The sequence below is a fragment of the Fusarium keratoplasticum genome, chromosome 3 (genome assembly GCF_025433545.1).
Source record: "Fusarium keratoplasticum isolate Fu6.1 chromosome 3, whole genome shotgun sequence".
Lineage (NCBI taxonomy): Eukaryota > Fungi > Ascomycota > Sordariomycetes > Hypocreales > Nectriaceae > Fusarium > Fusarium keratoplasticum.
This window is the reverse complement of record NC_070531.1, coordinates 422963-435974: the sequence shown is the minus strand read 5'-3', so window position 1 is coordinate 435974 and position 13012 is coordinate 422963. Positions and strand designations below refer to the sequence as shown.

Below are 13012 nucleotides of genomic sequence, written 5' to 3'. Positions count from 1 at the left end.
AACCCAGTACGACTGGTTTATCCCTTGGAAACCCCACGATCGTCACAGTCGTGAGAGTCGCTGAGTTGTGTAAGGTATAGATAGGATATGATTTAAGTACTATACAAGTAGTAAATATACCACACGAGCTAGGTACATAAACGAGCGAGATCATAACCTCAATGCCTAATATTGGCATGTCAGTCCTCGATCGGAGGCGTGGCTCTGATGCTAAGGAGCACCGAGGCATCGTCGTTCTCTGTCACGTTCCAATTTACGAAAAATATTCCACTTCTTGCATGGGCAGTACCATACCACAAAGATGTGAACAAACCGGCCTCGTGCACAAAAGCGACAGCTCCATAGAAAGAAAACCCAGTTGTCACACGCCCATCGGTGTCTTCAGTGCCATTTAGAAGCTCCACCCCGTGTGAGGATGATGACGGATCCGGGATGGCAAGTGTAAGGTTTGACCAGGATGCCTGACTTGCACCATCTAGGCCAGTCCTATTTGGAGAACAAGCCCACGTCCCATCATTGTCCGTGACTTGAATCTTGTTAGAATTAAAGCTCTATCATGTCATGATCCATCGTGCACTCACATATCACGGGAGCAGCCTGGTCACTATCAAAGTCCCCAGGATTTCCCGCGTAGATACCAACTACCTGTGTCAGACTATGCTCCGTAGCAGATCTTGTCTTTCCAGACTCTGGGGGCACTGTACCTCCGTCAGAAAACAAAACGAGACCACCAATACCCTCGCCATAGGCGTAAAGCTGGAATGGTTCCTGTGGTCGAGCCAAGGATGCACATGAGACAAAGCCAAGAGCTGACAGAATAACAGCCTGAGGCAGGGGGAACTTGAAAGGATGCATGGTGAGTTTGCTGGGTGGTCGGTATTGCTTTTGGGCAGGACGGTTTGGGAGGAATAATGGTTGATGATTGAGATGATATTTCGAATAGACAAAAGACTTAGAACTCTATAAGATAGTTCAATTCCAAAGCAGTGTAGAAATACTAAATGCTTAGCACTTGAGTGAATAAAAAATAGGGGATGCGGCGATGGTTCTTATACTAGAGGATTAGGGGAGGGCGAAGCGGTTGAGTGTAGGAAAGAGAGCATGGCCATCCATCCCAGCTCGAGAACGGCTTCTGAGTTGACAGGGGGGGAATTAAAAGGCGCGTGATAGAACTATGAGATTGGTCCTAACATGCTACCACAATGCTAGAGGCAGCACGAGTCATTACATGCGTACGTGTCCATCACGAGGTCGTATGAGAGATGGAGTCATGGGTCACTTGTTTGAAGACGAATAGTTGTCAGCGGAACTTGATGCAATTTCACTTCCGAGCAGGCCGAGTCCCATGGCATCCGAATAGAGTTCAGTTGAGCCAAGCCTTGCACTCCGAGAGATGAAATTTTTCCGTTATGCGCGGTGGTCAAATTAGCATCCGAAGGTGGAGTTTGATAGACGCACTGAAGGGGTCTTCTGTACGCTATGGTTTGTCTTCTTAGTCATAGGATAAGAAAGAATGTGTGCCGAGACCGGGGATGGGTGCATGGCAACATGACCAGGAAGCAAAGAACTATGGGTGAATGAATGAAGATGCCAGCTAACGAGACTTGTATATATAGCTTGCACTTCCCAGCCAGAAATATCATACAAACCTCAATCAAACTTCACAATTGCTCTTACTTGCCCTGAACTGATCAATTCGTTTCGCTGGTCAGGTGCCTTATTACCTCCTTGCTCATGATGCATCACCCCTTCAACATTGCCAACGCCATTTTCTGGTGGCACATTACCTTGGCTTTTCCAGAATTAGGAATTGCACTACCCAACGAACTTCATCCCCGTGCCGTATGTGACGGAAACACAGCGACCACTCGGAGCCAGTGGTGCGACTACTCCATCGATACCGACTACTGGACTGAGCCAGTTGATACTGGCGTCACCAGGGAGTACTGGCTTGAGTTGACAGACGTCGTTGTTTCTCCGGATGGGCGACCAAGATCTGCTATGGCAGTCAATGGAAGCATTCCCGGCCCTACCATCATTGCGGACTGGGGTGACACTGTTGTCGTTCATGTTACCAACTCTCTCTCTACGTCTTTAAACGGAACATCTATTCACTGGCATGGTATTCGACAAAACTTCACCAACCAGCATGATGGCGTAACTGCTATTACGCAGTGCCCTGTTGCTGTCAATGAAACGATTACCTATGAGTGGAAAGCAACACAGTATGGCAGCAGCTGGTATCATTCCCATTTTGGACTGCAGGCATACCAAGGGATCTTTGGCGGCATTATAATTAATGGTCCTGCGACAGCCAATTACGATGAAGACCTTGGTTCCCTTTTCCTGAACGACTGGGATTCTCAGACTGTGGATGAGCTCTATCAGGAGGCTGAGCTAAATGGGCCTCCGGCCTTGGAGAACGGCCTCATCAACGGGACCAACGTCTACGGGGAAGATGGAGATGAAGCACAGACCGGAACTCGGTTCACTTTGCCCTTTACGGCAGGAACTTCATACCGTCTCAGGATCGTTAATGCCGCAATCGACACGCACTGGAAGTTCTCTATTGACGGTCATTCTTTGACAGTCATTGCTGCAGACTTGGTGCCCGTGGAGCCTTATACGACCGAATATGTCAACATCGGCATAGGTGAGCTTGGCCCTATATCTGTATTCTTTCCTTCAGCTAATCTTATCTCTCCATAAGGACAACGAATCGATGTCATCGTCAACGCCGATCAGGCTGACGTGTCAGATAACTTCTGGCTAAGGGCCGTTCCCCAGTCAGCCTGCTCCAACATCGAAAGCGCCGACAATGTCAGGGGCATTGTCTATTACGGCGAAAGCCCATCGACTCCAGACACATCTGCATACGAGTTTGTGGACGGATGTGAAGATGAGACCCCAAATCTCGTTCCGGCTGTTCCGAAGACTGTTCAGGGAGCCGAATGGAGCGACTTCGAGGACGCCACTGTGGGCCGAAACGATGCTGGACTCTTCAGATGGTACCTAAACAGCACTACGTTTCTCGTCGACTGGAGTGCCCCGACACTACAATCGCTTCTTAGCGGTTCTACTAACTGGGAGACCCAAAACGCCGTCATCGAGTTCCCAGAATACCAGTGGATCTACTTTGTTATTCAGACAACCCTCCCGGTTCCTCACCCTATCCATCTGCATGGACACGACTTTTTTATCCTCGCACAGGGTACTGGCACCTATGACTCCTCTGTGGCGCTGAATACTAATAATCCGCCTCGCCGAGACACGGCAATGCTGCCAGCTTCTGGATACATGGTGATGGCTTGGGAGACGGACAACCCAGGCGCCTGGCTTATGCACTGTCATATTGGCTGGCATGTTTCTGAGGGTTTTGCTCTGCAGTTTATTGAGAGAGCTAGCGAGATCCCTGCGATCGTAGATAGCTCGTTGTTGTCTGATGTGTGTACAGAATGGAACGCACACAAGGATGAGTATGAAATTGTGCAGCATGACTCTGGTGTGTGAGTCGTGGTGGGAAGCGTTTTGGGAACACAAGATGTGGTTGGGAAGGAGAGATGTTTGCTTCATAGGCCAGTTAAGTACTCTAGCCAACTATAAGTCTGTGTAGCTCCACGAGACAAGGTCACTCTGCATGTGCACAAAGATATATGATTTATTGCTTAGTTTTTATTAGAACCAAGAGCAGCTCCAAACCACAAGGCTGCACCCTCTGCGATTGCCTTCTTTTATGTGTTCGTGTGGAAACCCCGTTTGTCGACGCTTGCGTGGTAACTGTCAGGTTGCGGCGCAACTAAGCTTGGATATGACGGAACTTCATGCAGCTCGCTTAATATTTAGGCCTAAATGGAGGTAGAAAGCCATGGAGTTAATCTCATGGAGTGTGTCCTGAGGCTGGTGGGTCCGTCTCCCCGCCAGTACTTATTTCAGAGGGGTGAAATCACCTCTATAGAAGTATCTATTATTGGCTGCATTTGCTGTAAAAGCTCCGATTAGGTAATCACGGACCCAAAAGAAGGGGCAAGTCATACGTGCACCGCCGGCGGTGCAAATAAGGTCACGTGATATATCGCACCGCCGGCGGTGCAAATAAGGGCAACGTGGTCTTATTGAACAGGGATAACACCCTTCGAATAAGGCCCTCAATTTAATCATCAACAGCTTCTATCGCCCCAATTCAATGACCAGCAGCTTCTACATTATCAATTCTATCTACAATCCCTTTCCCCTGCTCCAATGGATCCAATTGCGGCTTCTCGCTCCTTCCCCGATGATGCCCTTTCCCCCCGAGGGCGAATATCACAGCCGCGAGGACCTACGCACCGCGATCAATGCCTGGGCTGCGCCGCGAGGCTATGCCTTTGTGACTGGGAGATCAAGGAAGACTCCCAATGGAAGATGCGTAGTTATCTTCAACTGTGACCGTGGAGCAGGGCGCACTCCTGCCCCCCAAGGACCCAAAGCAGCAACGGCGGCAGACCATAACGCGCCGTACGGGATGCCGCTTCTCTGTCATAGCAAAGGAGAGCCTCTGCGGCGGTATTTGGAGTCTGAGGCATCGTCCCGAGGCTGGCTTTGATAAGCATAATCATGAGCCAAGCTTCAGTCAAGTGGCACATCCAACGCTTCGTCAATTATCCCGGCAAGACGAATCAATGGTTCAACGGCTTCACGGGGCCGGCGTTGAACCAAGGGAGATTAGGTCCTACCTACGCATCAATTCAGATACACTTGCTACACAGCAGGATATCTATAATTGCATTGCACGGGGTAAGCGAGACCTCGCTCAGGGCCAAAGCAACATACGTGCCCTTGCCAATGAGCTCGAGAGCGAGGGCTTCTGGAGTCGTCTTCGTCTCGATAATGATAGTCGAGTTACGGCAGCAATATTTGCACATCCAAAGTCACTGGGGTACCTTCAATCTTATCCCGAGGTGCTTATAATGGACTGTACGTATAAGACCAATAAGTATAAGATGCCTCTTCTCGAGATAGTTGCTGTGGATGCCTGTCAACGAACTTTCTGCGTTGCATTTGCATTCCTCAGTGGCGAGGAAGAAGATGACTATACCTGGGCCCTCGCACATCTACGGAGCATATACGAGCTTCATAAGGTGGCTCTTCCATCTGTGATACTCACAGATCGCTGCCTAGCTTGTATGAATGCAATTGCTTCTCATTCATGCTTCCCTGAGTCAATCTCGCTATTATGCTTATGGCATATTAATAAAGCTGTCTTGAGTTATTGTATGCCTGCATTCACTCAAGATAAAAGCAACCCTAAGGGGCTCGAGGAGTGGAATGAGTTCTTTGCCCTCTGGCATAAGCTTGTTGCCTCAGCAACAGAGGATATTTACGACGAGAACCTCAAAAAAAGCTTAAGGAGCTCTACATCCCGAAGCATATCAATGAGGTGGGCTACCTTATCCAGACCTGGCTGGATCCCTACAAGGAGCGATTTGTCAAGGCGTGGGTTGATCAATACCTCCACTTTAAGCAATATGTTACGTCACGTTGTGAGGGTATTCATAAGCTTGTTAAATCACACCTGAAGACCTCGCAAGCTGACCTCTTTGGAGCCTGGAGGATCCTCAAGCTTGTGCTGTCAAATCAGCTTGCCGAACTCGAGGCACTTCAGGCCAAGCAGCACACAAGCACGCCTCTTCAGCTATCAGGGGTATTATATAGCCATATCCGTGGCTGGATCTCACATGAAGCCTTACACAAGGTTGACTCTCAGCGGGAACGACTATTAAAAAGCATATCCCGCGTGTACAGGCGTATTCACGAGGACTCTTGGTCTGCCTTGTGCTCATACCCTTCAGCTATTGCTAGTGCGAAATGAGCCCCTTCAACTACACCATTTCCACACACATTGGCACCTCCAGCGCTCAGGGATCCCCCCAGCTTCTCATCGAGCCTCACAAGTTATTTGATCGCCTAGCGGCTAATTCAACGCTGCCGGCAACGAGCACACAGCGTGAGCCCAGTACATTTGAGCTCGTTGAGAGGGCATCACAGCCAAGGGCACAACCAAAGTGTTCGAGATGTCATGAGCTTGGCCATAAGATGACCTCAAAGGCTTGCCCCTTGCGCTACGAGGATCTATTAACAGCTCCACCGGCGGCTCCAGTCCAGACTTCTACGACCACGCAGATAATAACGCATATATCTTCTCGCTCTGTGACCCGCTCTTTATCCCCGTTATCCCCATCAGGCGCCTCTATTATATCCGAGACCATTACAACAACACATATATCAACACACACGACAACTCGGGTATTATCTCCCCCGGCAGCTATGCCAATGGCTACCCCAGCCGCGCCTGCATTGCGAGCTGATGATCCTCGTGCTATCTTCCAACGATATAAGGAAGCACGAGAGGCCTGGTATGCTACGTTGCCTCGGGGAATGGTCAAGACCAACCAGCAATTTAGGAAGGCTATGAAGCTGCCTACACGTTACTCTAAAGCTGAGTATAACTGGTGCCTTGACTATAAGCAAATGGGGAGGCATTGCAAGGAGGGAAATGGCATTAGGGACTGGACTAAGGAGGAGATGATGAGTTATCTTGATTGGGATAAGGCTGAGACTGAGCGGGTTGAATCTAATGTAGAGAAAGAGATGGCACAGGAGCCCTTTCTACAGCGGCGAGGGATGCAGCATATCTGGGATGCTGCTGAAAGGGATCGTGAATTACAGGAGGATTGGTATAGAGGCGGGAACCCCCCCCACTAACATTTGTAAAATTAATATGAGATATAATTAGTATATACTATTTGAAAGAGAAAGAAAAGGCAAATTTCCGAGTATATCATATATAACTTAATGGCTTATTTTGGTTGAGCTATGGGTGAGTTAAATGATTGTGTAATATGGGCCTGGTAGCCTTCAATTATCTATATAAGAAAATAACTATCCCTACATAAATTACTGCCTTCCTTGCCAATACCACTGCACATAGCCATTCTGATCAATATCCGCAATGTGAATCCCTGCATTCTCTAATGCTGTGACGGTTGGCTGATAGGTAGTCATCCCCACCGCCGGCGAGGGCCAAACTGTGCCCGGGATGATTACGGGCTGATTCCGATATACCTGATCTCTGGCCTGAAGGGTATGTGTACTCCAATGGGGGTTAATATCAGGGTTAACCCTCTGTTGTTGTTGCTGCAGCTGCTGATTCCAATACGCAACATGCCACTCTCCCTCAACCTGATATCCCCATGGGCGTGATAGCACAGCGATAGGCGCACCTTGAGGAGGATACTGAGTATTCTGCGCTCTCACAAGGGCTTGGGGGATTCTGGGCATACAGAGCATTAGATGTGGTAGGGTCATTCGGCAATGTATGTTGAGCCCACCAATAATGCATCTGCAGAGGCTGGGCTCCCGGGTGAGGATTATTGGGGCGTTGCTCTTGCTGCTGGTTACCAGTAATGATATGCAAAGTAGCTGGGATATTTGTATTTATTGGATATACTGCCCCGGCCGGTGTTGATGTGCTATCAACGAAGATAGGGAAGTCCTGAGGGGTCTGACGTTGGTTGTGATTCCGGTTATTCATCTTCGCGATGTTATTTGAGAGAGGATGAAAGTCTCCTTCAATAGGAAAAAGCCTGCTTTATATATTAGAAGTATTGAAGTGATTCACTTCATAACCGTGCTATTCAGTTGTGCAGGTGAGGGCATCACATATTGTTCACAGCCCAAGGCAGATTGGCGCGTGGCTAATAGATTACGTTGTATCCTGAATATCTGTATACATAGAAGGCCTCGTAATCTCTTCAATTGCACGAATAGATGCTCTCTTAATAGATGAGGGAGGGATATCTCTTGATCACACACATATAAGTCGGTCTTACATAACAGATCTTATTTGCACCGCCGGCGGTGCGATATATCACGTGACCTTATTTGCACCGCCGGCGGTGCACGTATGACTTGCCAAAAGAAGGCACTCCATGAGATAATCGACCATGTTGCGGCGGGTCCACTCCTCTCCGCTTTGCCCCATATTGATCTGGAAGATCTAGTCAACAAGAGTTGAGCACTAGTAAGGTTTCAATGCAATGCAACGTGCGAGCCCCATGACTCTCACCTGTGCAAGGGTCTTATTCATGAGAGATGTGGAAGGGTTAGATTCGATAGAATCTACATAGCAAGGAGTTGATCAGATCTGTTTGGCGGAGCGGGCCGAGACGCGCGAGCTGGGTCACTCGGATCGGGACGCTCGGATCAGGAAGCGTGGATCTTTTGGCATATGCAAGCAGGTGTCTCCTTAGAGCCAATACCCCATGCCGAGATATATGCCGCTGAGTAATAGAATTTTCCGCCCTGATGACTTGATGTCCGCCTTCGTGATATCATGTCGATGACCTACGTGAGTGCTTGGGAACCGACTGCGTATTGCAAGAGGCAGCTACTGATATGCTACTGACATGCTACAGTACGTTTTCATATTCGACGCCTTTTACTCATTTGTCCTGCCCTTCCTTAAGATTGCAATCCTCGTCGAGTGGTATAGTATTGTTGGATTGGGCCCTATATGATAGCTCTGGTGATGGTCACGTGCCTTCAATGGCCGGCCGGGTGATCTCCGGTTAGCCGGGCGGACTAGGCACAATTAGGAAGGCCACGTCGCGGCCCAAAGGGGAAGGAAGGAATTATCTCATGATCAACACAAGCAATACACACAGGTTCAAGGATGAGCCCGACTTATCAACAATTATATGTTAAGACCTTTAACTCTCATTTAACCATCCCTTCACCTTTCAGCCCGCCTAATGCACGCAAGACCACGCTCTACCCCTCCCCCTCCCACGTGTCAGGCAAGTGATCCGGGCCGCCAATCAATGACCCCGGACACACGACGAAATTGTAGTAAGAGGCAGCCTTCAGATAATACTTTCGCTGCTGCTGTGTATCATCTGACTCCATCCGTGCTCTCCCAGAGAAAACTTCGCCCATGGCAAGTGATGCCGCCAGCGAGAGTTCATGGGAGGGCCCAAGTTGCTCCTGTGCGGAGACAAGTACAAGCCAGAATATTTCAAGAACCAGGTCCAAATCTGGCTCTTTTTTTCTCGACAAGACTTTACCCAAGGTTAAGAGGGAAATAAAGATGTCGGGGTGAGGCATTTGGTCGTCAAGCTTCGACCGGGGCGCCACGTAAATGCCCCTAATGTCGTCGAGCACAAAGGGCATCTTCTTGAAGAATTCGTTGTCACAATCGTGTTCCAGCCCTAGATTCCCGTCTTTCATCCTCAGGTAAGTGTTCAACTGGCCGCGCAGGGCAGTCCAGACATCCCTTTCAGCCATGTCAAGTCTTCCCAGGTGATACCGGGCCAGCGCAAGTTGGGACTGAATCCTGAGAGTATTTGGGTGGACTTTCAGTGACAGTTCATCTGCTGAGTGGGACCAAGCTGATTCTAGAATTGACTCTGCCTCCAGATAGTTGTCACGCTGAAGGTGTAGACCACCGAGTTGGCTTCTGTACCTCAAAGTTGCCGGATGCTTGGGACCAAAGTCGGTCCTGGATTCGGCACGACGGCATAGAGCTAGAGAATTATCCAGTGCCAAAGTCAAAAGCCCTTCAGCCTGGTCCGCAGTACTCAACAGATATTCGGCCTCCAAAGCAAGGTTGTGCTCAGGGCCTAGGGCGTCCACGATGACATCGACACATCTCTCGCAGGATTGCCTTCCTCGGCTAACCTGGCCTGTCAGTATTTGGAGTTGGCAACTGGGTAGTGTGGCCTCCAGAGTAAGAACGTCTGTCTCTCCAATCGTCGTGATGGCGTCTCGTAGGGCTGGTTGCAGTATTTGCAGCGCATTTCTGTAACCACCTTGAAGCATGACAACTCGGGACTTGTTGAGAGTGGTTGAAGTCTGCGTCCATCGGTACTCGTGCATGTTGGCTCTCCCGGGCTTTTCCCCATCAGTTGGTGGTACATCCAAAAGCTCCTTGCAGCAACGGTCCGCTTCGACCAGATCATGATTGAGATTCTGCAAATCTTGGAAGCCTAGATAGGCCCTTGAGAGTGCCTGTAGTCGAGAAACCTTACCCTGAAGCATGAGCGCTTCTTCTGTCAGGATAGATGGTTGCTCGGATCCCGTGGAGATCTTTATCCTAGACAGGCACTTTAATGCTTCGTTGTGTTTTTCCAGGCGGGACAGGGCAAGAGCATGTCTGAAAGCTGTTTCTCCCCGGATTTTATCAACAGTTTTCCTGCCCCTGTCATCCAGCCCGGCACTTGTGATTTTTGTCAGTAGATTCTGTAGCTCTTTTTCTGCCTTGGTGTAATCCCCGAGACCCATCTGGACGAGAGCCAGGGACCCTGCTAATTCCCATCTCGCGTCGGGCCATGGAATGTTCATCTTCAAGCAACGTTGAAACGCGACAAGGGCATGCTTCAGATCACTGTTCGAGAGGCATGCCTCGGCGTGGTCTCTCAGGCTCAGAAATTGTTTCTCCTCTTTCCATTCTGAAGGCGTGTTTGCTTTCAACGCGGGAGCTACTGTGTCCGAGTAAAGCTTCGTTTGCATGTGCGGACTTTTCGTCGCTCGGATAGGTTGAGCCAGGTGTTGAGATTTCCTAGCATCGGTAAGGCCATGAATACCCACCTGAAAAGGCTCCTTGAGTGAGCCAATAAAACCTTCGTGGTTGTAATCTGTGCGGGATGCATATTGGTCGATGCTAAGTATCCATGTTCTTTTCTGAAAAGTATCATTCTCAGACCTGAGAAGTATGTTGCCAAAGGGGTCGTCGTGTATCTGATGCAGCGTCCCAGTGTCTCGCCAGCCCAGTTTGCCGGATGTCATCGCCGTACGGTTGTCTTGGAGAAACACTAAGCCAACTGTGTTCTTACAGAGACTTGAGTTGTGATGTGACGTGATATCTTTGACCATGCTCGAGGCGGTTTCGTCGACAATGATAAAATATCGTGACGGGCGTTTTCGTTTCAAAATCTTTCCGGGCCTCCTGGCGGTTGCTGTTGCCTCCGCTCCATCCATGCCTGCAATTGCGAACAGGCCTCAGCTCGAGGCTCCTCGATATCCTTGGCAGGCGTCTCAACATCGAGCCAAAGAAATGCGGAACGATAGGGAACGGAGTAGGGGCGGAGAATCTCCGCGCTCGCTTCGATCGCATTTAACTCAGTAGGCGGAGAACGACTAAGAAAAAGAACCCTAAGGGCAAGTTAGAATTAAGGACGGGGCGTGGTAGAAGACAGAAGGGTAGACGAACTCGACTCTCTCTCTTTTGCGCGAATCTTTGCCGGAATCATACTCCGGGCCCTCTCTTACACGCACTCTGAAGAAATCTCTTCGCATAAACGGCATTCCCTTGAACTGGGTGGGTAACTTGTTATCAGGGATTGTGCACCGGGATTAAGTATGTTAAACATACAGTGGCCATTTTGTGTCGCTTCGTCTTAAACGAGGCGCAGGCTATGTTGCTTGGAAGAAGAAAAAAGAGCATAACACACGGGACACACTCCTTTTCATTCTCTTTCGTGGGGTAGTGCACCATGCGCCGTGTGTGGCTGGCTGACTGGAGGTTAGCCGCAGCATGCCAAAGCTGGATGAGTACTGTACAAAGAGCAGCCCTCTTCACAACGTGCGCACTGTGCCTTGCCGCCGTTGTCATTTCCCTGCCGTTTCTTGGTAAAGGCTCACTGGTTGAGTTGAGCGGTTAAATGGGCGAAATTTGCACATTCGCTCATCCTTGACTTGAAAGTGGCGCCTATCCAGGAGCCCCTGAGGCATTAAAAATCGAGCAGGGCGTTCTCAGTATCAATGGTAGCTCTAAACTCTCTTCTGCCTTGTCTTTTGCACCAATCCGCTACCAAGTATACACAGCCCTTCAGATTGCAAAAACAACAACAACAACGACAACGACGACGACGACGACGACGACGACGACGACGACAAAAACAAAGGCTGTACAAGGCTTTTTACCAGTTTCAACTTACATTGAAAGCACAATGCAGCATCTTGAAGGCCTTTATTCTGGCGAATGGCGAAAACCTCCTGCGGTTGAATATTTGTGTGAGGTGAAAGACCGGAGCTTGAAGCACCAAGGTGGCTGGAACTACACCATTTTTGTCAACTTCCCGAAGCAACATGGGTTTGGAATCAAAGAGGATTATACTTTGTACTCATCTGGAGTTTCTGAAGAGTGTTGTTGCCAGATGGGTCTTCATGACTTTCAGCAAGAATGGCTCTTCTTCCAGCTCATCGGCTGTGTGGTTCGAGAAGGCGACGCCCCGATCCTGGCTCGCGAACAGCTAGTCCATTATGGTCGCCAATTGAATACCGGAAATCTCAATCAAGCTCTTACAGCGTGGCACAAATATTTAGTGGAGTGCCATGACGCAGACCCGGAAATCAACACGATGAGACTCCTGGAAGCGAATCAGATCCTGGAACTCGCTAAACAGGTCGTCATTGCAAATCTAGCCGACAACCCAACTCAACTCGATAATCCATCGTCTAAAGGAGTTAGAATCAAATCAAACGAAGAGGATGAGCAGGCGCTATGTTACATGGTCCTGGGCGAGACTATCTCCACCGTCTTAGCCCATGCCATGAAGACCTGCAACGTCAAGCTTCCTGGATGGGAACCAGATGATGAAGGAGGCTGGGGCCCTCCGGCCTTCGTTTACAAGACGATGCGAGGAGAGGGCTGGTGTCCAAGATCGCAAGCAACCATCAAGGGGCAACTGGGCCGAAACGCAACGCTTCTCTATGTTACTACATGTGCTCATGAAAAGAACCAGCACAACATACATGGATTACACTTCGATCCAGAAAGATGTGATCCGCGAGAGTGCGGCTTCATCGAGGCTAAGCATAGCAAGTCCAACGTCGACCAAAAATAGGAACTCTCACATTCCCCAAACTGCCCACCTGGCGAGGCGTGTACGGTCGTTGGCCCCGACGAAGAGGACATCCTGGACATCCTTGCCAAGAGCGAAGACCAAAGGAAAGGGCCTTTTTCCTTGATGAGAAT

The 13012-nt window shown here is 49.4% G+C and overlaps 3 protein-coding genes across 3 annotated transcripts; 2 read left to right on the top strand and 1 right to left on the bottom strand.

The window, feature by feature from the left end:
• Positions 1-179: 179 nt before the first annotated feature.
• NCS57_00350500 (uncharacterized protein) lies at positions 180-855 on the bottom strand (the record flags this gene model as incomplete). Its single annotated transcript, XM_053053497.1, has 2 exons — positions 180-526; positions 582-855. 2 exons carry the CDS (start codon positions 853-855, stop codon positions 180-182), a joined length of 621 nt encoding a protein of 206 aa, XP_052915657.1.
• Positions 856-1737: 882 nt separating this feature from the next.
• NCS57_00350400 (Laccase-2) lies at positions 1738-3510 on the top strand (the record flags this gene model as incomplete). Its single annotated transcript, XM_053053496.1, has 2 exons — positions 1738-2653; positions 2711-3510. The coding sequence occupies 2 exons, from the start codon at positions 1738-1740 to the stop codon at positions 3508-3510; spliced, it is 1716 nt and encodes a 571-aa protein (XP_052915656.1).
• Positions 3511-11984: 8474 nt separating this feature from the next.
• NCS57_00350300 (uncharacterized protein) lies at positions 11985-12881 on the top strand (the record flags this gene model as incomplete). The annotated part of the gene is made up of 1 exon (XM_053053495.1): positions 11985-12881. One exon carries the CDS (start codon positions 11985-11987, stop codon positions 12879-12881), a length of 897 nt encoding a protein of 298 aa, XP_052915655.1.
• Positions 12882-13012: the final 131 nt, after the last annotated feature.